Here is a 25,325-nt window from a genome sequence, read left to right as displayed (position 1 = left end):
AGAAAAAAGAAAGTGATGAAGAAGTAGAAGAGATTTAGAAAATATGAAAAACGTAAAGTTATAAAAAAGCAAAAAAAAAAAAATTCAATTTTAAGTTTTATGTTACCATTGATTGTTAAAGTAATTTTTTCTTTCATTTTATAGTTTTCCATACGTAATGTTAAGTGTTAATTATTTCTGCCATTTTTTTATTTCGTAAAGTTTAAGTGTTAATGTGTTAAGTGTGTAAATTACTGTACGTAGTCTGTTACTTGTTACGTTTTCTGCCTTATGCTATCCTCCTCTGCCGCGATTTCGCTATCGGACATTGTCTCAATCAAAAGGTAAGTTTCAACTTTTATGTTACACTAATTAACTGTAACCTTTTTTTCAGAGTGTACAGGTATCAATCCTTAATTTAGGTGTACGTACAGGTAACAATACACCTTCAATGATCTAAATGCTTTACGTACATACAGTACCGTAACTTTTATACAGTAGTAAAGAAAACGGACCGTTTTCTTTGGGCTTGGGGGGGATAACTTGGCTATAACTACATTATTGAATAATCTCATAGTGGTTTCTGGAATGGATTAGGCTGTTTTTAACGGTTGTGTTAATTATTGAATGATAGAAATGGCTGCATTGCATGTTTATTACTACAGTTTAGCGTGTTTATGAAAGAAAAGGTGACTTTTTGTAAGGCTTGGAACGGATTAGGCTATTTACATGTAAAACGCGACTCAGGATACTAAAATATCAGGATACGAAACCGCATCCTGAACGGATTACTTTCGTATCCTGAGGCATCACTGTATATGTACTCTTCGAGACTTTTCCAGAGTCTAGTAGGACTCTTCCCTGTAGGGGGCAGGAAGCTCTAACATGGTTTATGGTTAGTTGAAAAGATGTATAACGGTAACATCTTAGGTCTCTAGGTCTAGTCGACTGGGGAAATACCTCCGGGGAGTACGGCACGTTCTGAGAATCCAGATACAGTAATGCTCTGGTATACTTCCATTAGGACGACATGGCTTGAGCCCAAAAAACGGATTTTGAGCGAAGCGAAAAATCTATTTTTGGGTGAGATAGCCATGTCGTCCTGATGGACCCGCCCTTCCCTTTCTATGAAAGGACTGTAGGACCCCTCCCTACATACAGTATCTGTAGCACCTCGTGTATCGCTGCAAGGAATACAAATGGCGCCAGAATCGGCGCAATGCACGCTTACGAAACGGGAGAAGAGAGAGCCTTGCAAACGGCTCTCCTTTTTCTTTCTCGTTTTCGTTTTCTTGCCAATTGACCCCTTCGAAGTGTTATCTCTGTTCAGGGTGCAGATTGCCATGTGGCGTGTCAAGAATACGTCCTCTGATATTTCGCGATATCCCTGGTACTTTCATTAGGGATATTCGCTCCAGGAGTTAGAATTCTGGATACCTTAAGGTAAATTCTCTGGGAATATCGCCGTAGTTGTAATATACCCTAGGACTTAGGTAACCCTTTGTTCGTTTTGAAAATAGAAACTTCGGCTGGTGGGGTATACAGTGAGACCTGTACGCCCTTTTTGTTGCTAGGTTGGTCATATGAAATATGCAAACTTCAAAACTTTTTCCTGAGTCTAGTATGACTCTTCCCTGTAGGAGGCAGGAAGCACTAACATGTTCATGATTAGAAGCAATGACGTATTACGGTAACGTCATAGGTCTCTAAGGTCTAAAGCGACCAAGGAAATATTGTCTTGAGGTTAAGGCACTATTGGAAAATCCACAGATACATTAATGCTCTGGTAAACTTCCATCAGGACGACATGGCCTGAGCCCAAAAAACGGAGAAAAATCTATTTTTGGGTGAGATAGCCATGTCGTCCTGATGGACTCGACCTCCTTTCCATGAAAGGCCTTGGCAGGATCACTCCCAATACTACTGTATCTGTAGCACCTGCTCAATGCTACAAGGAATAAAGATGGCGGCGATGATGGCGCCATCTAGGTACTCAAACAGTAACTTAGGAAGGGAACCTTATTAACAGCTCCTCTTTTATTTTGCCACTTTTCCCCCTCGAAGCGTAAACGCTGTGCGGGGTGCAGATTGCTATGTGGCGTGTCAAGAATATGTCCCCTAATATGCGATATCCTTAAAGGAAACTTTAAGGATATTCGCGCCAGAAGTTAGAATTCTGGAGACCTTAAGTTAAATTCTCTGGGAATATCACTGTAGTCAAATATACCCAAGGAAGCTACTTAAAGGAACCTTCCATCAGGACGACATGGCTATCTCACCCAAAAATAGATGTATTGGTAATTTATTCTCATCATTTATTTATTTCCTTTCCTCACTAGGCTATTTTTCCCTATTGGAGCCCTTGGGCTTATAGCATCTTGCTTTTCCAACTAGGGTTGTAGCTTGGCTAGTAATAATAATAATAATAATAATAATAATAATAATAATAATACTGAGATTACCAAACAATTCTTCACTTAAGGGGTTATGAACTGCACTGTAATTGTTTAGTGGCTACTTTCCTCTTGGTAAGGGTAGAAGAGACTCTCTAGCTATGGTAAGTGGCTCTTCTAGTAGGACACTCCAAAATCAAACAGTATTGTTCTCTAGTCTTGGGTAGTGCTAAAGCCTCTGTACCATGGTCTTCCACTGTCTTAGGTAGAGTTCTCTTGCTTGAGGGTACACTCAGGTACACTATTCAATCTTATTTCTCTTCCTCTTGTTTTTTTTGGAGTTTTTATAGTTTATACATGTGGAATCTGTCTTGGTGTTGTTGCTGTTCTTGTGGTGTTTTATTTTAATTGATCATTACTTCTCCTATAGCTGCTTGTTTCCTTTCCTCACTAGGCTGTTTTTCCCTGTTGGAGAACTTGGGTTGTAGCATCTTGCTTTTCCAACTAGGGTTATGGGTTATCTGATGATAATAATAATAATACTCCTACCTTTCTCTTTAACTTTATCATTGTCTTGCTTGGGACCAGGGCCTTGCCGGCCAGGCCAGATACAACCACGCTTGACTTACTGACCTCTGGACTCTATGACACCAGGGTATCCACTATGCCCTTCACAACTCCACTGGCGCCACAGGAGCCACAATATAACAAACCTACACAGGGAGAATTGGGGTAGAGGTAACCTTGACTACTACCTACATCAAAACAGTCATGGAGGGCCTACCTGTAAAACCTACAGAAACCCAAGCCTTCCTTAGGTCAAACTCATTGTCAACAGCCTGCACTGTCAAGTCAGAAGTTCTTCAGCCTCTAGAGGGGAGCAGCAAATACTCAGGGATTCCAGTACAATAGCAAAGCTGAAAAGGAAGCTGATGTCGAACCGCGCTCTCCTGACCAGTGTCTTACTTCCTGGAGACCGATCCAGGGACATAAGCACAAGGGCGTTAGCAGCAGACTCTCTCCACGAAGAGCCAGCAGCAGCCTTAGCCAATATCTTCTTGGGCAGTGCCTGGTCTGACCCCGACAAATGCTTTATGCGCTTCTTCCCCTTCAGAGCATAAGGCTGCCACTGCACTAGAGGCCACAATCGACACTCGTCACTAGGGGATGTCTGTGAACAGACATGCCCCTTACACAAAGCACAGGGAAGTGTGGATCTACGGTACATCTGTCTTCTCCATGAAGGAATTGCAGCGTCCACCCTTCCCCCAGCCAACATGAATTTCCTGATTCTATTCCACGTTACAGTCATACCTCTCGACACAAAAGAATCTGCTACAAAATTTTCACTCTGTGAAGCGAGATGCGAAGAATTTTACTTGTTATCACGAAAAATGTTTCGGGCAACGAAAGGAAGTACTGTGCAAGACCCTGACCGTGTCCGAGACTGATTTTAAAATTCACGTGGCGCCAGCCCGTAAACTTGCCTCCATCCTCCCGCAGTCCCATTGGTTATCTCCCTACTCAGATGCTAGTTACCACTATAAGATCCTGCTCTCCAATTGGTCAGCATCTACTGTACTGTATCCCATCATGCATCTACGCATTGGCGTTCCTCAGCCATTTTGTGTCGTCAGCACTATCATACGCATAAACTTTGTGTTTGCGATTTCACATTCGTGACTATTGTGCTGTATAGTGTTGCGATATTATGTTATTTTACTCTATTAGCCATGGGTCCCAAGGAAGTTGCTGATGTGCAGATAGAGGATGGATGATCCTTTCTATGGAGACAAAGATGGAAATAATCAAGATATACGAGGCTGGCATGTGGTTAAGTGTGATCGCTAAGAAATATGGCCAAGATCCCTCTACGATAGGAACAATACAGAATAATTTCAGGAAAATTTTCAGAAGTAGAAAGAAACAAGCTTCTTTGGATGATTTTTTTAAAAATAAGGCCTTCGGTACAAACAAACCAAGCACAAGATAAAAAAACGAAAGAAAAGTGGCAGTGATGAAGAAAATACGTAATTAAATTTAGAAAATACAAAATGTAATTTAGAAAATACAAAATGTAAAGTCAAAAAAGAAAAACAAACTTAGAAAAAGGCAAGTATTGTAAAGTTAAGTTAATATTTCATGCCATTTGTTAATGTGCTTCCTAAAATTAAGTGTTAATGTTTTCTGTCATTCATTAATCTGTTCGGTAAAGTTAAGTGTTTATGTTTTCTGCCACTTGTTAACGTTTTCTGCCATTTGTTATCTTCCTCTACCGCCCTGCCACTTCGCTCTCAGACATCGCCTCACTCCAAAGGAAAGGTTTCACATTTTTGTTACTGTATTTTACTGTTTGCTCTAATTATACTTTTCTTTTACAGATAACCAAAGATCAAGTTATTATTGAATTATCTAAAATTTAGTCATTCATTGAGCATTGTATAGTGAAGTGTATCCTTTTTACAATCATTTAATGTGGTGTTTTTATAAGGTCTGGAACAAATTAGGCTATTTACATGTAAAAGGCGACTCACAAGACGAAAAAAATCACGTTATGAAAACCACTACGGAACCAATTAATTTTGTGTTGTGAGGCATTACCGTACCATACCAAACATTGTAAGAGAAAGCAGTTTGAAAGAGCGCTGCGAACACATGTGAATGGCACAATGGTCGAAGCAAAGATGGAGAGAGAACCAACTGAAAGGGGGGGCCAGGTCTCTGCTCTACACCCACTCCGGTCAGATAACTGCTTGTTATCCATTTCAACAACCAATTCCAGCTCACGCCGAATTAATCTCCCTAACTAAAGGATGAGGGTTTGTACGTTATGTTGGAACAAATTCGGAATATACTGTAAGCTATCAATACTTAGCAGATCCTAATCCATCAGTAATTTTGGGTGCGACTGAAGCTCTCAGCAAACACTAAAATTGAAAAACTTACTATTGTACATCATTCATACAGCACTTACCTTTTCTAATGGTACAGTGAAGGACATCAGCGTACAATCTTTAAAGCGGTACACATGGTTGCTCTGTGACAGACAATCACTTTTCTGAAATAGGAAAGTATACAAGTATATAATTTTATGCTAAATAAATCTCATTATGACACAACACACTAATTTTCTTATGAAGGGGAAGAGTGACTGGTTACTAATACAACATACTTCATAAATACTACTGTATTCTAAATCTTTTGCTTGACAAATAAAGATGATAATGGCATGCTGACATACATGATGAAAATTCTCACCAGTGAAAATCTCTCTACTTGCTTTGCATATTGAAGTATTCAGCTAAAAAATCTCCCTAAGATTTATGAACATGTGAAATATGATATTTTAGTTATAAAATAAATTTTTGAATATACTTACCCGGTGAATATATAATAGCTGCAACTCTGTTCCTCGACAGACACATACAGTAAAAAACTCGCCAGCGATCGCTATACAGGTTGCGGGTGTGCCCACCAGCGCCAACTGTCGGCCAGATACCACTCTCGATGTAAACAAAGACTCAATTTCTTCTCATCCCACTGCGTCTCTATTGGGGAGGAAGGGAGGGTAGTTTAATTTATATATTCACCGGGTAAGTATATTCAAAAATTTATTTTATAATTAAAATATCATTTTTAAATATTTAACTTAGCCGGTGAATATATAATAGCTGATTCACACCCAAGGAGGTGGGTAGAGACCAGAGTTAAATATGTTTACATCGTATAAGCTAAGAGTTTTTTTATTTCATTTTGGCAGTTATCAATATAACAAAACCAAAATAAAGAGGTACCTGGTAAGGAAGTCGACTTAGACGATTACTCTGCCTTGTAAGTACGTCTTCCTTACAGAGCCCAGCGATCCTCTTAGGATGCTGACAGACCCCCAGGAGCTGAAGTATCAAGGGCTGCAACCCATACAACAGGACCTCATCAAACCCCTAATCTGGGCGCTCTCAAGAAATGACTTTGACCACCCGCCAAATCAACCAGGATGCGAAAGGCTTCTTAGCCTTCCGGACAACCCATAAAAACATTAAAACATTTCAAGAGACAGATTAAAAGGATATGGAATTAGGGAATTGTAGTGGTTGAGCCCTCACCCACTACTGCACTCGCTGCTACGAATGGTCCCAGTGTGTAGCAGTTCTCGTAAAGAGACTGGACATCTTTCAAGTAAAATGACGCGAACACTGACTTGCTTCTCCAATAGGTTGCGTCCATTATACTTTGCAGAGATCTATTTTGCTTAAAGGCCACGGAAGTTGCTACAGCTCTAACCTCGTGCGTCTTAACCTTAAGCAAAGATCGGTCTTCCTCACTCAAGTGTGAATGAGCTTCTCGTATTAACAATCTGATAAAACATAACAAAGCATTCTTTGACATAGGCAAGGATGGTTTCTTAACCGAACACCATAACGCTTCAGATTGGCCTCGTAAAGGTTTAGTACGAGCTAAGTAGAACTTAAGAGCTCTAACAGGGCATAAGACTCTTTCTAGTTCATTGCCTACGATCTCTGATAATCTAGGAATATCGAAAGATTTAGGCCAAGGACGAGAAGGTAGCTCATTTTTGGCTAGGAAACCAAGTTGCAGAGAACAAGTAGCTTTTTCTGACGAAAACCCGATGTTCTTGCTGAAGGCATGAATCTCACTGACTCTTTTAGCCGAGGCTAAGCATACCAGGAAAAGTCTTAAGAATGAGATCTTTCAGAGAGGCTGACTGCAAAGGCTCAAACCTGTCTGACATGAGGAATCTTAGGACCACGTCTAAATTCCACCCAGGAGTAGCCAAACGACGCTCCTTAGAGGTCTCGAAAGACTTAAGGAGGTCTTGCAGATCTTTATTGTTGGAAAGATCTAAGCCTCTATGCCGGAAGACCGAGGCCAACATGCTTCTGTAGCCCTTGATAGTAGGAGCTGAAAGGGATCGTACTTTTCTCAGGTATAAGAGAAAATCAGCTATTTGGGCTACAGAGGTACTGGTCGAGGATACGGAAATTGACTTGCACCAGTCTCAGAAGACTTCCCACTTCGATTGGTAGACTCTAATGGTAGACGCTCTCCTTGCTCTAGCAATCGCACTGGCTGCCTCCTTCGAAAAGCCTCTAGCTCTCGAGAGTCTTTCGATAGTCTGAAGGCAGTCAGATGAAGAGCGTGGAGGCTTTGGTGTACCTTCTTTACGTGTGGTTGACGTAGAAGGTCTACTCTTAGAGGAAGACTTCTGGGAACGTCTACTAGCCATCGAAGTACCTCGGTGAACCATTCTCTCGCGGGCCAGAGGGGAGCAACTAACGTCAACCTTGTCCCTTCGTGAGAGGCGAATTTCTGCAGTACCTTGTTGACAATCTTGAATGGTGGGAATGCGTAAAGATCTAGATGTGACCAATCTAGGAGGAAGGCATCTATATGTATTGCTGCTGGGTCCGGGACTGGATAGCAATAGATTGGAAGCCTCTTGGTCAGCGAGGTTGCAAAGAGATCTATGGTGGGTTGACCCCAAGTCGCCCAAAGTCTCTTGCACACATCCTTGTGGAGGGTCCATTCGATTGGAATTACTTGACCTTTCCGACTGAGACAATCTGCTAGGACGTTCAAGTCGCCCTGGATGAACCTCGTTACTAGGGAGATGCCTCGATCTTTTGATCAGATGAGCAGGTCCCTTGCGATCTCGTACAAAGTCAGTGAGTGGGTACCTCCCTGTTTGGAAATGTACGCCAAGGCCGTGGTGTTGTCCGAGTTTACCTCCACCACCTTGCCTCGAAGGAGATTCTCGAAGCTTATCAAGGCCAGATGAACCGCCAAAAGCTCCTTGCTGATGATATGCATGCTCCTCTGACTCGAGTTCCACAGACCTGAGCATTCCCGACCGTCCAGCGTCGCGCCCCAGCCCAAGTCCGATGCGTCCGAGAAGAGAACGTGGTTGGGTATCTGAACTGCCAGGGGAAGACCCTCTCGTAGGCTGATATTGTCCTTCCACCAAGTCAGACAAGACTTTATCTTTTCGGAAATCGGGATCGAGACCGCCTCTAGCGTCTTGTCCTTTTTCCAGTGAAAAGCCAGATGGAATTGAAGAGGACGGAGGTGTAGCCTTCCTAGCGAGACAAATTGCTCCAGGGATGACAGCGTCCCTACCAGACTCATCCACAGCCTGACTGAGCAGCGTTCTTTCTTCAGCATCTTCTGGATGGAGAGCAGGGCTTGATCTATTCTGGGGGCCGACGGAAAAGCCCGAAAAACTTGACTGTGAATCTCCATCCCTAAATACAGAATAGTTTGGGATGGGACCAGCTGTGACTTTTCCAAATTGACTAGGAGTCCCAATTCCTTGGCCAGATCTAGAGTCCAATTGAGATCCTTCAGACAGCGATGACTGGAAGAGGCTCTGAGAAGCCAGTCGTCCAAGTACAGGGAGGCTCTGATCTCCGATAGCTCGAAAATGGTACCCCACATTCCTGTAAACAAACCTCAGAAACGGTTGGGAATCCGGGTGTATAGGAATGTGGAAGTATGCCTCCTGAAGGTCGAGAGAGACCATCCAGTCGCCTTCCATAAATGCTGTCAAGACAGCCTGGTAGACTTCATCGCGAAGTTTGTCTTGACAATGAACACATTGAGCGCACTTGCCTCTTACGTACTCCTGCAGTGAACATGGCTGCCAAATCATGGAGCCATCCCTGAGGGACTTGTCCCTGCAGAGAACGTGGCTGTCAGATCATTGGAGCCATCCCTGAAAGCCTTGTTTATGCATGACATAATTGTACAGCAAAACTTCAAAGGCTCGAAAACAGCTGTGAAGTTGACCTGTAAAATCTTGGAGCGTCTCCTGGCCAGGCGCCAGGGAGAGTCTACGAGATTTGAGAAGTCTATCTGGGCAGAGGCAGGAACTCCCAAGCCGAGAACTTCTCTCGTGTCATATCAGACTCTCGCTCTATAAGCCAGTTTAAAAGAAGGGAAAGCAAAGGCTGTATCCCCCAAACTCCTCCTGGTGATAAACCAGTCGCCTAGCAAACGTAAAGCTCTCTAGGAGAGCGAGAGAGCACGCGCTTATAAAACAACGGCTTCGAAGTAGCTAGGCCTAGTGTAAGCTCTGACGTTTAGGCGAACGAGGAGCAGCAGTTACAAAAAGATCCGGACAAAGATCCTTAAAAATCAGCATGATTTATTTAAAGTCCATAGAGGGCTAAGCAGCTTTAGGCTCCTCTCCGTCTGACAGAGTCCTCAAGGGAATATCAGTAGGAGGGGGAACAGCAACTTCCTCATCTAAAGGAACCTTGTCCGATAATAGCTGAGTCTCAAGCAAGGGAGAGACCTACCGTGGTGGCAATGCTTTACAAGCAGAGTCCACACGCACTGGTGCATTAGTAGCGGACCAGGACGCAACGTCATGTAACTGCTTGACAGTCTGTGAACTGTCAACAACAACAGGTGCGAGAGACCAGGACGCAACGTCATGTAACTGCTTGACAGTCTGTGAACTGTCAACAACAACAGGTGCGTGAGGACGCACAGCGTCCACTCGAGACTGCTTTGACCGCCTAGATTGAGCAGTCAAAACAACTCTAGAATGCGGAGGTTGACGCACAGCGTCAAAACAAGTCAACTCCGTTTGTTAGTGAACGTCCTGAACGTCAACAGGAGCATCAGCAAGTGGCCTAACGTCCAAATGTGGCTGAAAATCCACACGAGACCGCATCGAGTGTGGTTCTAAACAACCTGACTGACGTGACTTAGCTACGCCAACGTCACCAGGACGCACAAAGGAACGTTAGGTTGGCTGAAAGCCAGGATCTCGATGAGATAAACGGCTAGGCTCAACGGACTAATCGGCAGAATAGTCTTCCATAAGGGAGGCAAGCTTATTCTGCATGTCTTGCCGTACAACCCATTTAGGATCAACGGAAATGGTTGTGGTAAGAGACGAGGGTAACGTCTGTGACCGCAAAACCTTGCCAACAAAAAGACTCTCGGAGTCTGTGTTACGCTTTTGTTAGGCGGCGAGCAGTTTTCCGATGACTGCATAGGGTCAGAGCTGTCCTAATGGCTACAACCAGGACGCTGGACCTGTCCTGAAAGGACTGACTTTCGCTTAAGGGCCTCAAAACCTTGTTTCAGGTTTCTTATGCGAAAAGCCTTCGGATGACGAGGAGAAAATTGTCTCTCTCGCCTTATGGTAGGGGAGATCTTGGTAAGATACACCCGATACCATAGAGGGAATGTCTGTTCGCTGATCAAGGCCTCTCGAACCCATAAGTCGTACGACATTACTCCTCCGCTGGGCTTGGGAGCTTGCAAGAGGTCCCGGACTAGGTGAACGACAGGCACGAACAGACGAACCCTCGGTTACGCAACACTGTAACACTTTGCGCAATATCACTTTATCACTACGATTTTCTGTTTTGCACTTATTTCACTGAAATCGAAACTTTAACTGATTTCTACCGGAAGCACGCAATTCTACCCTCATCAAAAGGTAGTAAATGCGAAATCAGTCGTATAATGCAAGCACATTAATACCAGCAAAAAACAGTAAACATCTTTTAAGATAAAAAAATCAGTGGCAGGGGAAGAGACTAAACACTAGTTCATTCAAAACTACGTTTTCAATCTCTCACCGTACATTGCCTGGGGACGAGAATAAAACTAAAAAAGTTTTATCCTTTCTCCCCGTACAGAGACTAGGGACGAGAGTAACTCGAGAACAACGTTACCCGCTTGAACGGAACGTTTTCTCTCCTCTCTCTCCCTCTATCTCTCTCTCTCTCTCTCTCTTGATTTCGCACCTAAGAGAAGAGCCCAATTACGTTTCGTCAAAAAAACATGTTATTTGACCAAAGGAAAAAACTGAAAGGTTTTTCAATTAAAAAGTTCCTTTAAAATAGAATTTAAAACATTTAAGCTTTGAAAGAAGAATGAACAAAACGTCAGAATCGATTTACTCTTTCTGCAAAGTGAAACCGTGATACTCTCTCTCTCTATCGTAACGATAGAGCGCAAACTGCGTAGCATAAATAAACTAAACGTTAGTTCATCTTTGAAAACAGTACGAAGACTATTCAAAGAAAATCTTTCATAAAATATTTTTTAAAAATATTCATTTAAAAAGTTTTAAATCATTAGCTCTTTAAAAGCTATTTACGATTGAAAGGGCTCAACGTTGTTTAACTTCGGTTTCCAAGTTAGGACCGCCTACTCTCAGGAAAGGTCGCATATAAACAAATCATTAAAATCTTTTTTTTTTTTTTTTTTTATTATAAATGGAAAGTTAATCGAAGAGGCCTAATAAAGGCGGTGAGATATAAAATATATAGAGGAAAATCTATAATTAATTTATAACGTGATAAGATAATTGCTAAAAGCCTAAACACACTTCCGTCTAAGGGAAGGGTCGGCCATTTAAAAGTCAAAGAAAGTCCATACTCTCTTTGTCATCAAAAATTCAATCTATCCAAAAAAGAGTTCAAGATTTAAGATGAAGATAAAACACCTGCACAGCGAAAGCTCAAACCAAAATGAAGTACTTCACCAAATATGTTGAGAAAACTCCAGGTTCTACAGCGAGTAAAAGTACGTCTTGTCGACACGTCGACAGAGAAGAAATTGAGTCTTTGTTTACATCGAGAGTGGTATCTGGCCGACAGTTCGCGCTGGTGGGCACACCCGCAACCTGTATAGCGATCGCTGGCGAGTTTTTTACTGTATGTGTCTGTCGAGCAACAGAGTTGCAGCTATTATATATTCACCGGCTAAGTTAAATATTTAAAAAGAAAGTTTCCCTTCATGGTTATATATCAACTTTAACAATTCTTTCAACCTTTAAGTCATAAAAATATCTACCGGTATATAATTCTTTTTAAAATGAGCTTTTTTTAGCATAGAACCAACAGTCTTCAAAAATTAGTACCAAAATACTTTGTGACACTATTACTAAGCTACAGTAAAATATTTAATGTCTTCTTGATACATACATGAAATTTAAATGCTTGATATTCGCGGTGGAAAAGTGGCCACAGGTACTGTTTAACAACTGTGCTAAACCTCTTGATACCATCATCTAAAAAATAAAAAGTGAAATCAATAAAAACATTGCTATACTATAACTAATTTTAGGAAAGTTTACATGTTTTGTGGATCTTAAAAAGATGTATGACAAGGTACCAAGGTTAGTTTATTGGTACCTGAGAAAGAGAATATTCCCAGATAAGTTGGTAATGATGTATGAGGGGGAAAGAACCTCTGTAAAGACAAAATATGGAGAGACAGGGGCATTCCCTTAGGGTTGGCCTCTATAACGGATAAGCTCCGAGTCCATTATTGTTCCTCGTCATTATAGACAATTTGACATCTGAACTAAGGAACAAACAAAGAATTATGATAACTGATGTTTTCAGGTAATTTAGTCATTATACGAAACACAGAACTACATGGAAAAGATCCCAAGGAAGGGAAGGATTAAAAGTGAATATTAGAAAGAGAACAAATATTTAGTAGTAGAGGAGGACATGAAGAAGTAAGCAGTCAAGTGGAAGATGGAACAGTGCTGAAGCAGAACAATGAGTGTAACTATTTGGGATCAATAATAACAAGGAGGGATACTGAGAAAGCATTGAGACAGAGTGAAAGCAGCATGGCAAATTTTAGACAATTTTTAGGACAATTATCAGGCCTGTACTATTATATGGGGCAGAAACTTGGTGACTTAAGGAGAGAGGAGGGACTTTAGAAAAGAGCCAAGATAAGGATGGTGAGACAGAATGCTGGAATATCACTACTTGGAAGGAGGGAGAGTCAAGATTTAAGAAGAATGTGTGGTATATGTAATGTAAAGAATCTCATCTGAAATTAGATACTATGGTCATGTAATGAGATAGGAGGAGGTGGTACCAATTAAGAGAGCTAAAAACATGCCAGTGATGGGGAGGAGTGTGGGGCATCAGTGGATGAGGTGTATGGATGTGGTGTGTAGGGATATAGGCACGGTGGGACCAGGGGAAGATGTAAGGAATAGTGGAGATACTATGGCTAGAGTTATTGGGTCCTTTGACTGTCTAGATTGCATTACATTGGACCTCTCCCTGTTTACAGCTCATTTTTTACTTTGCCTACACATACACAAAATTAGTCTGGCCTATTCTTTACAAATTCTCCTCTTTCCTCATACAAGTGACAACACTAAAATAACAAAGATTCTTCTTTACTCGGGGGTTAACTACTGCACTGTAATTGATCAGTGGATACTTTCTTCTTGGTAAGGGTACAATGGAATGGGATAAGAATCAACATGGAGAAGACAGAGATAATGAATCTAGCATGAATACCAAGAAACATAGATATATTATTAGAGGTCCAGACTTTAAACCAGTGTAGACATTTCAAATACTGTACTTAGGGAGTAGAATTTAATGACCAAAACAGCCTATATCTGAAAATAACTCCCAGAATCCAGAAATTTAGTAATAATCTGTATCAGCTCTGCCCACTAATGAAAGACCAAAATGAACCTTGCTATTTTAAGATCAATGCTATGTAATGTAAAGAATCTCATCTGAAATTAGATACTATGGTCATGTAATGAGATAGGAGGAGGTGGTACCAATTAAGAGAGCTAAAAACATGCCAGTGATGGGGAGGAGTGTGGGGCATCAGTGGATGAGGTGTATGGATGTGGTGTGTAGGGATATAGGCACGGTGGGACCAGGGGAAGATGTAAGGAATAGTGGAGATACTATGGCTAGAGTTATTGGGTCCTTTGACTGTCTAGATTGCATTACATTGGACCTCTCCCTGTTTACAGCTCATTTTTTACTTTGCCTACACATACACAAAATTAGTCTGGCCTATTCTTTACAAATTCTCCTCTTTCCTCATACAAGTGACAACACTAAAATAACAAAGATTCTTCTTTACTCGGGGGTTAACTACTGCACTGTAATTGATCAGTGGATACTTTCTTCTTGGTAAGGGTACAATGGAATGGGATAAGAATCAACATGGAGAAGACAGAGATAATGAATCTAGCATGAATACCAAGAAACATAGATATATTATTAGAGGTCCAGACTTTAAACCAGTGTAGACATTTCAAATACTGTACTTAGGGAGTAGAATTTAATGACCAAAACAGCCTATATCTGAAAATAACTCCCAGAATCCAGAAATTTAGTAATAATCTGTATCAGCTCTGCCCACTAATGAAAGACCAAAATGAACCTTGCTATTTTAAGATCAATGCTATGTAATGTAAAGAATCTCATCTGAAATTAGATACTATGGTCATGTAATGAGATAGGAGGAGGTGGTACCAATTAAGAGAGCTAAAAACATGCCAGTGATGGGGAGGAGTGTGGGGCATCAGTGGATGAGGTGTATGGATGTGGTGTGTAGGGATATAGGCACGGTGGGACCAGGGGAAGATGTAAGGAATAGTGGAGATACTATGGCTAGAGTTATTGGGTCCTTTGACTGTCTAGATTGCATTACATTGGACCTCTCCCTGTTTACAGCTCATTTTTTACTTTGCCTACACATACACAAAATTAGTCTGGCCTATTCTTTACAAATTCTCCTCTTTCCTCATACAAGTGACAACACTAAAATAACAAAGATTCTTCTTTACTCGGGGGTTAACTACTGCACTGTAATTGATCAGTGGATACTTTCTTCTTGGTAAGGGTACAATGGAATGGGATAAGAATCAACATGGAGAAGACAGAGATAATGAATCTAGCATGAATACCAAGAAACATAGATATATTATTAGAGGTCCAGACTTTAAACCAGTGTAGACATTTCAAATACTGTACTTAGGGAGTAGAATTTAATGACCAAAACAGCCTATATCTGAAAATAACTCCCAGAATCCAGAAATTTAGTAATAATCTGTATCAGCTCTGCCCACTAATGAAAGACCAAAATGAACCTTGCTATTTTAAGATCAATTTTAACTCATGGCCATGAATCCTGGACACTAACATCTGGGACAAGAAGTCAACTACAAGCAACAGAAATTAAAGTCTTGAGACTTATAAAGGGCATAACGAGACTGGATAGGCTACGTAACGTGGACATTAAGAGCTGGGAATGGAAGGTATACTGGAGTTTGTGGAGAGAGCTGGGAGGTGATTTAGACTGCTGCTGCTATCCATGTGTTGCATGTTGCTTCAAGATGAATACCACATGCTGGAAAATGTAGGCCATTAAGCAAGGATAGGCAAGAAATGTTCAAAGATGTCCCATCATTTAAGTATCCATGAGCTGTACAGCTCATGTACAGGGAGAGTCACTCACACCACACACTGTGGCAGACGCACCACATCAAAGCTCACATAGTTCAGATAATTTGCACTGAATTAGTCATTCCTTTTCTTCTCATGGCTTTTCTATCTCATTCAACAATGTTAACTTGCAACAGGGTTGTGTGCTCATATCTCTTATGTAAGCCCACAAGGGCCTCACTCCTCTTTACATTTTCATAAATTCTCTCTCAGCTTTTGCTGTTAACACCGAGTCATAAGAAAAAGCTCCCAAGAGTCCTCCTTCCCCATACTCTTATTGCTTACTCCATTACTATGCCTAGTTAGTGACCTTTAAATGACACCTACATTTATTTTACATTTTCTGATACACCTGACACAATGTTTACTGTTATTAAAGAGTAATATCACCAACTTGATGAGTCTTCTTGGTATTTCTGTCTCCATATATTCATTTAAATACTTTATAAAATAGATAGTTTCACTTGTTAATCTCTTTGGCATGAAGCTAAACTGACAATTAAAAATTCTTAATATATTTTTTAGCCTTTCCTCAAGCACCTCTCTGATATCTTCAAAGCATACTCAAAAAGTCTTAAACTTCTTGTCAGTTATGAATTGTAGCCTATCCACTTTTTCTTTGTAAACCATAACCGTGAGGGGAAGCTTGTCGTCTTATCTCTTCCTTTATCCAATTTTTATGTATAGTATTCTGGGAAGATGAGGGATAACAGGTTCTCTGATACTTAATTCACTTCTTAGTCTATATGGTCTCGAAGCTTTCCCATTTTCCACTTTCCTGAGAGCCTTTCAAATCTCTTCAACTAATATGTTTGCTACTGATCCCTCTACCATGCTAATAACCTATAAGTCATCTTTATTTTCTTCATTAAGAAGACGTTTCAAAATGCTGCCTCCATTGTTTCAATAACTCTTTAATCTCAGCTTTTTGTCTACTAGCACAAATAAATGGAATGTGACCAAAGTGCACTCTTTTGGCTACTGTATGCTTACTCTTCAAAATCTGAGTCTTAAAGTATCCAATATAACGATTCTTTTAAAATGAATTTGGATATTAGTATACTTTTAAATATAGAAACATTAAAGTCCCCAATGACTTATTTTAAAAATATAGTTAACCAATACATTTCTGGATTTCCATTAATTTCGCCCTATTATAGCCACGGGCCATATAGTGTCTCGATCTGAGAAGCAGGTGGTAAAATTCATCACCCTCATCTTTTGACACCATTACAGATGTTTGGGGTTACCTATATTGTGTGAGTAAGCATCCTTCTCCTTTTGTTCAACAGCTAGAAAGTGCAATTAAGCACAGATTATAACCTTATCCATGAATTTTCTTGGATTCTCCTCTTCACTGGACACTTGTAGATCCTATGCCACTGGTAATTAACTGATAAATGTATCCAGGTCAACAGATCCATCCTACCTATACATAACTATTCAGATTATCATATGGTATTGTAAAAAGTTTGTCCAGAAACAAATGCATTGGTTCTTAATATAAGTTTTCTATATACAATGCCACAACTTAAAAGTTTCTAGCCTCCAATTTGTAGCTAGTTCAAATAATGAAGAGAATAGCCCATTTTCACTATTATGGAGACAGATGCCTACTCAATCCAAGTAAAAGGGAAACTTCTTTAAAGTGCATGAAGATTGTTTTCAGTATGAAAATGTTAACTTTACTTTTTTGAGACTATCTTATGACCTGGAATACTTAGACAACTATTATAAGTAAATATCTATCTAAAACATAATAAAACCAGTCTTCGTTGTTTTCTAAAAAGACAAAGCACACTTATTAGTCCAACACGTAAAAATTACAATGAAGTGCCACTTTGGTTGTAATAGTAATCAATCCAAGTACCACCCTACATGGAATACTGTAAATGATTACTTGTACCAGCAATAAAAAATGGCAAAAACCACAGCATTATGTATGCTATAAAGGAAAATGTCGCCTACATTCTAAACCTTGTCACTAGACTAATCTACAGGTTATGATTAAAGCACTTGCACAGAAAGGTTTTAATTCATGTAATTTCAAGAAGGCAATATAACTTACCCCGCCCACTTGCTATTTGCTCCTGGAGTATTTCTGACACAGGAATGGTGTCCGGAAAATTATGATGCTTTATTCTGTAGAAAGAGAAAAATCATTATTACAGAAGTGCTTGTACTAACACAAACAAACTAAAAGGATTACAGTATTACAACAAACTAAAAGAGTGTAAGATTTGTATTCTGGTGTTGGCACCAACTGGAATTATAGCACTAACTATCATCAAGCTGGTGCCCAAGATTTAGGGGTGCAGGAGTGACACAATTGTCCAACTAACTGAGGATAATTTTATTTGAAGTGGTTAAGGATTCTCTACACTTCCTGGAGACCATGAAAAAGGCTGATGTATCACATTGGTTTATTGTGAGACAAATTTCTAATTTAGAATCAAAAGTTTTTGTGAAGCATAGAATTACACACCTTGAAATTCTTAAATTACTAAACCTTATATTCATGCATTTTGTGAGTGCGAAAAATAAAGTAGTATTCATATAATACCCAACATGTTTCACAGAGCTTAACAGTAACAAAATACTCTCATATTACATATTGTAAATTTCCCATACATAATGCAATTAGATGCCGAGAACATACATGCTGCTTTAAGTGTTATTTAAGGCAACTTTCTTACATATTTATAAGATCAAAGAGGTAAGGAGACTTCACAAGGCTTTCTTCTCATATGGAGGTGTTACTACAGTACCAAGATTTGATTTTGTGTACCAATTAATACTTAAATCATCAGAGATAAAAGGGTGTGACAACTTCTGACAATCCAACAAGTGAAAATTCTTACTCATATTCATTGTTCTCAGTGGTGGTCAACCAAACTGAAAACTTGGAACGTGTTTCACCGGGGAAAGGTGAAGAGAACTCTAAGAGTGTATCTCCCTCGTCTGTTGTACAAGCACGGCAGAAGTCTGAAACGACATTGTTCAAATGAGCGTGATAACTTAGGTAATAACTATAGTCCATTTCTTTTAGCGAGGCAAATTTGCACCAACTCGCAATGGTGCCCTTTTAGCTCGGAAAAGTTTCCTGATCGCTGATTGGTTAGAATCAAGCTAATAGGGCACCGCTGTGAGTCGGTGTAAATATGCCTCGCTAAAAGAAATTGACTATAGTGTTATGTTAAATTGTTAGATTTTTTTTTTTAGGAGTTTTATATAAAAGACGAGCTACCAGTCAAGAAAGTTCAAGTTACACTGTACTGTATTCTCCCATTTGAAAGCAGTTTATTCACTTAAAAGGCAGTTTATTCATTTATAGTAGTTACCTTTATGACAAACTTTGGGCAGTAATAATCAAACCTTAAAGTTAATATGCTTAATCCCCCTCAAATAAATGGCCTTATCTATTCTAAAAATTAATTGTCACAATCTATCAACTAAAACAAAATCTCGCTGAAAAGACACTACATTTACTGTATAGTAACCATCTTTTATTATTACAGTTGATGTTAGTTGATATAAAAAAAATTCAAAAGCACTGTAATTTTTTTTCCCTAGAAATACAAACTTGAGTCCTTTAAATTAGGAATGTGTCTTTAGTGATGATAGAACGACCTTTGAATTATTTACACAGTATTTGGTTAACAACAGATAGAGGAAGAGTAACACCAACTGGCCTTTCACAGAATAACCACTTTAGGCCTAGTGCTGAGAGGGGTGGTTGAGTTGGGAAATTTAATTTCAGCGTCTCAGGTTTGTATTGCTACGAAATACATAAATTACTATTAAAATTTAATATTTATTTATATACAACCCTTTCATTCATTAAACTTATAACAAATTTTACAATATTTTTAATTTTTCCTAAGTATACAAACCTGAGACCTTTAATAAGAGCATAACTTAAGCTAAACTGGAAATGGGCAATAACTTTAAACAAGGTAAACAATGGTTGATTATTGTATGGTTGAGCAAAGGTCACTTGACCTTTTAAAATTTGTGATTTGTTCCTACAAATTAATACAAACCATTGACTTTTAATAGGAGACTCATCTTTAAAAGGGTGAAGGTCCCTTTTAACCAATGAAGCTGCTTAACTAATCCAGGAAATGTCAATGTACTTTGGTTCGGTAGAGGGGGGAAGTTATGAATCCCGTCTACTTCAAAACTACATTGACATGATGTTGCAGGTGTTAGGCTAGGTCCCTACCAGAAATGTGGGCAGTCACTGAAGAATGTATATCCCAAAGGATATGTAGTTCGAATGCAAGGGCATTATGATAAATGGGTAGTAGGTGTCACGGCACCAGCCACCTGCTGAGATACTACCACTAGTCATTGGGTCCTTGGACTGGCCAGACAGTACTACATTGGATCCTTTTCTCTGGTTATAGCTCATTTTCCCTTTGCCTACACATACAAAGAATAGTCTGGCCTATTTTTTACACATTCTCCTCTGTCCTCATACCCCTGACAACACAGATTAATAAAAAGTTCTTCTTCGCTCAAGGGGTTAACTGCTGCACTGTAATTGTTCAGTGGCTACTTTCCTCTTGGTAAGGGTACAAGAGACTCTTTAGCTATGGTAAGCAGCTCTTCTAAGAGAAGCACACTCCAAAATAAAACCATTGTTCTCTACTCTTGGGCAGTGCCATAGCATCTGTACCATGGTCTTTCACTGTTTTGGGGTACAGTTCTCTTGCTTGAGGGTACACTCAGGCACACTATTCTATATTATTTCTCTTCCTCTTGTTTTTTGAAGTTTTAATAGTTTATGCATGAAAAATCCATTTTAATATTACTGCTCTTGAAATACTTCATTTTAATTGTTAATTACTTCTAATGTAGTTTATTCATTTCCTTATTTCCTTTCCTCCCTGGGCTCTCTTTTCCCGGTTGGAGCCCTTCGGCTAATAGCATCTTGCTTTTCCAACTAGGGTTTTAGATTAGCGCGTAATAATAAAAATAATAATAAAAACCCCATCCATCCCCCCCCCCTTGAACAGGAGAATGGGGATATACCTAAGTACAACTCAAATTGTAATGAAAATTTATTTGGTTACATACTTTACCTGCACCCAGTGTCTGGTCCAGCAACAAAATGCCATGACTGCTGCATCCCTTGGAAGGGAAAAAGAGAAAAATGGTTAGACCTTCCCTTTCATTCCTAAATTTAGGTCGTAACCTCTATCCTAGACGAGATGCTTCATGTCACAAGTGGGATTGAGGCTTACTACACAACCTGAGCAGCTATCACAGGTCCCAGTGTAATAGCATACAGCGAATTGATGGTATAATCCTGAAGGCAGTGGGCGTTGAAGTTTGTCTGGTACCTGTAAATTCCCCCCTTCTTCTTGAAGGCTAAGGTAGAACTGGTGCCCTCGACTTCGTGAGCTATTGCTCTTGACGATTCCATTGTAGGCCCTTCGGAAGCAATTTAAGCAAGCTTGATGGTCTCACGAAGCCTCTGTTGCTCTGGTCTGAAGTACCGAGTTCTCTTGAAGTAAAGCTGCAGTGCCCTCACAAGACATACAAGCAGGTCATACCAACTGCGAAACACGAATTGGAGAGAAGAGATGGAGAAGGACTTGAACCTGAGCTGAATAGTGTTGTACGCGCTGATGTTTCTCCTCTCAGTACTCACTCACAGAGGGAGGTTACTGGTACTGCACTGCCTCTCCCACAGAGGAGAATAATGGTAGGACCCATGCCCACGTGACTCCTAATGATCAGTTTTCCTGGACTTCTTCAAAGACACCTTCTACTTGTTCTTCTCAAAGTTGCATCAAGAGAGAGAGCATAAGAGCACAGCCAAGTGATACATTCCATGGGCCTTCAGAAATCAGTGGACAACGAAGGAAAAAGGAAGGCGGTGGCCCTCCCTTCACACTCAGGGTCTGAAGAACTCTTCTTCCGGTGAAGTACCACTGATGTCCAAGGAAAACCAACTTCCTTAGGTTCACATTGTCGCCATTGTATGGCCCCACTCATGCACACAGATGAGGGATAGAACAGTAATGGAACCAAGTATGAGGGATAACTGCAGATAACAAAGAAAAGTCCTAAAATTCATTATTAAAAAACACTTCATATCCTTGGCTTCTTCCATTAATATCCCTTGACACTACTGTCTACAAGATCATTTATCAATCTGAAAGAAAAAGTAAAAGAATAAAATAGCTAGAGGAGGACACTGGGAAATACATCTGTACACTCCAGCAGTTTTAGTCAAGGTGAATACAGCTCAGGCTTTCTCGCCACCTGGCAGGCAACTATGTTTACCTCGAGCAGCTCAATGGCTGTTTGTAGCTTCGCTGAAGTCATACTCCTATCAAAGGTAAAACATTTGCATTATATGTAGGAATAAACATCAATTCACCATGTGTAATTTCACACAATAAATATTCAAGTCCCAAACTAATAAAGAAATAATTGGCAGGGCACGTAATACTGTAGATGATCCAAGCTTTTTGACGAAGGGTAGTAATGTAGCTAATAAAAGAAGTCTGTGATAAGTATACACAATTCATTGCTTTTGGTCACCATGTAAATCTCCTTTATGCTTCACAATGATCCTGAACAAATACTACAGGCTTGTGGATTCTGTTGCCAAACTTCAGTTAAAAGCTTTCCTAGACATTTTTGGTGTTGTAAAATCATGGCTGTGTTTGTTGACACCATCTTGGATTACTAAGATACACAATGGCAGTAAACTTACCAACATGAGAATAAGCTGTAACCATTTCGGAAAGGTCCTTGTACTCCAGGAGAATTTCCGTTTCCTCTTCAGATAAAGTATGCGTTTCAGGAAGCATGGAAACCAGTTCGTTAGCTTCTTCCACTGAAGATGTCTGGAGAACCTGTGACCATGTATTAAGCTCCATGATTTTCTGACTTATTTTGCTCTGAAGATCTTCTTTCTCTATCATCATCTTGCTGGAAAGTATAAAAAATGAAAAATTTTATGAATAATTTGTATTTCTAAATACAGTATACAAATCCAAGTCTTTTCATAGAAGTATGATTTCAGGGAAGCTGGAAACTCGGCTATTAAAGTGTATAACTGGGTGTCAGTAGTTACAGACTGGTAGCAGGGGAACCAGCTCACAGAGTAACCGCTTTGACGTTTGACTAGGAATTGCTGGGTGGATAGGACAGGAATTTAGGTCAAAGGGCTTGGGTTTGCATAGTTAGCAAAAATAAAAATTATTTTTGTAATACATCATTTGTTCCTACAAGAAAACAAACCTTCGTCCTTTAATAGGAGACTTATCCTTAGGAGAGAGAAAGTTCCCATACCACACTGGCTGGTGTAAAATCCAAGGATATCGAGACACTCAGACCAGAAGAGGTGCAGGAGTAGACTCCCATCCACACCTATTAACCTAAAAGCAGTTAGGTGATAGGTTAGGCTTCTGCCATTGAGCAGATGGTATATGAAGGAACCTATATTCTTACTATATAATGTAAAAATGTAAAGCTAATTTGAAGTAAAGAATTTACATTTACATTATATCCACCCTCCCTTCACCCTGAGGTTTGGGAAACAACTTCTACCTACTTTTATATAAGTATATTAGTGCTAGGTATGGTAGCTTACCTGCATCTAGGTCTGTTCCAGCAACAAAAAGGTCTAACCACTGCACCCCAAGGAAGGAGAAACAAAAATGAATAAAGGCCAGACATTCTAACTCTTATCCTAGTCTGATACAACTATTATCTCAAGAAGAGATACTGTACTGCCAATTGTTAAGTTCCTTGGTAACCTTGGATAGTAACATCAGGAGGTCTGGGTACCACTCTCCCTGTGGCCGTTTGGGGACCCACTAAAGTCATTCTGAGATTTAGTGTATCATTATTATCATTACTAGCTAAGTTACAACCCCAGTAGGAAAAGCAAGATGCTATAAGCCCACGGGCTCCAACAGGGTGGTAGAATAGCCCAGTGAGGAAATTAATAAGGAAACAGATAGAATAGTGTGCCTGAGTCTACCCTCAGCCAAGCGAACTCTAATCCAAGACAGTGAAACACCATGATGCAGAGGCTATGGCATTACCCAGGACTAGAGAAGGATGGTCTAATTTTGTAGTGTCTTTCTCCTAGAAGAGCTGCTTACCATAGCTAGTCTCTCTTCTACCCTTATCCAGTGGAAAGTAACCACGAAATAATTACAGTGCAGTATTAAGAAGACTTTTTCAGTTATCTTAGACTTTGTCGGTTATATTAGTGTTGTCTAGTGTTTCAAGGAAAGAGGAGAATGTGTAAAAAATAAGACTATTCGGTGTATGTGTAGGCGGCAAGGGAAAAATGAGCCATAACCAAAGACGAGCTGGAAATAGGCGGAGGCAAAGCCGGGCACTGTCTATAAGATCCACGCAGCGAAGATTACTCCAGAGAAACCCTAACCCGTGAACGGTAAAGGTGACCCCCCAGAGGAACAGGAACATGCCTCGGACTTTGCCTCCCTTCCGCAGGCTAAGCGTTCTCAGAACGAGGGGAAGCGTGGTCGTTGGCAGCAGGAGCTGTAGCAGGTGAAGGTGGAGAACTCAGAACCGGCAACATAGTGCTGGCAGAAGAAGCAAGGAACTCTAGCGCAAAGCCTTCGGAGGAGGATCCAATTCCACCTCTGAAGAAGCTGGTGTTCACTTCCTCTCGGCTCCTAACTCCAACAACTCTATAAGACCTTCCTTTAACAGGGGACCAGCAAGACCAAGCATAGGGCAGAACTGTTAACAAATCGCCAAATGAGATTGATTGATTGATTGATTTAAAGTTTTCAGGCATTAAATCAATCAATCAATCAATCTCATTTGGCGATTTGATAACAGTTCTACCCTATGAGAAGGACTCCCTTGCGGGGAAGGGCACCACAACTTCGCCAGGGAAGCGGCAGCATCCTTCAAACCTATGGGTCGTACTTAAGTTAAATGGTCTACACTCCTGTTCGATTGATCCCCTGGGGAAACCAAGCGAGAAAGAGCTACGGGAAGTGACCGAGGGATTGAAGAAGTCCGATTTTCTTCGACTTGAAGGATGACCCCGAAGAAGGAAAATCCCATTTAAACTTCTTATGTCGCCATTTAAATCTCTCCCGCTCGACCAATCCCAACATTCCTCACACGTTATCCTGCGTACACGGTCGTCCTTGACAGGCAGGACACAACGCATGAGGGTCAATCTCAACCGCGGACATGTAGATGCTGCATTTGCGCCCTTCAGGTCTTAAACAAGTTCGCATGACAACCTGAAGAAGTCACAATCACTCCTGAAAAGAAACAGAAAAGAAAATAATTAGACAAAATCACAGTCAAGGTTGGGAGGTGGAGAGACTACGTCCACTCTCAGCCAAGCCAAAAGAAAAAGTGACAAGACAACACCAGTGTGTGTGTGTGTGTGTGTGTGTGTGTGTGTGTGTGTGTGTGTGTGTGTGTGAGCAGGGTAGCTGGTACTATCCCCTACCATCCCCCACTAACTAGTGATGGGGTAGTTACACCTCGCTAAATGTCTTCCAACTTCGCCGAAAGTATATCCCTAATAAAGTGCAAAAGAATTTGTCTTTAGTGTTGGAACAACTGGACATATTAAGGTGCAGAGCATAGCATCCGAAACCAGGTTCAAAAGTACTGTCAGGTACACAGCCCAGGCAACCGTGGCTGTTGCACA

The 25,325-nt window shown here is 40.4% G+C and overlaps 1 protein-coding gene across 1 annotated transcript in view; it reads right to left on the bottom strand.

The window, feature by feature from the left end:
- The window catches only part of LOC137657955 (uncharacterized), an 89,805-nt gene that overhangs the window by 52,157 nt on the left and 12,323 nt on the right, over positions 1–25,325 (bottom strand). The window contains exons 3-7 of the mRNA XM_068392675.1: positions 22,380–22,597; positions 18,508–18,631; positions 17,715–17,788; positions 12,341–12,426; positions 5,347–5,430 (exon numbers count right to left, since the gene is read on the bottom strand). Coding sequence (XP_068248776.1) covers positions 5,347–5,430; positions 12,341–12,426; positions 17,715–17,788; positions 18,508–18,631; positions 22,380–22,597 — 586 coding nt within the window. The remainder of the gene's footprint in view (positions 1–5,346; positions 5,431–12,340; positions 12,427–17,714; positions 17,789–18,507; positions 18,632–22,379; positions 22,598–25,325) is intronic.

Source organism: Palaemon carinicauda, chromosome 18 (assembly GCF_036898095.1).
Source record: "Palaemon carinicauda isolate YSFRI2023 chromosome 18, ASM3689809v2, whole genome shotgun sequence".
Taxonomy (NCBI): Eukaryota; Metazoa; Arthropoda; class Malacostraca; order Decapoda; family Palaemonidae; genus Palaemon; species Palaemon carinicauda.
This window is presented reverse-complemented; position numbering and strand designations above follow the sequence as displayed.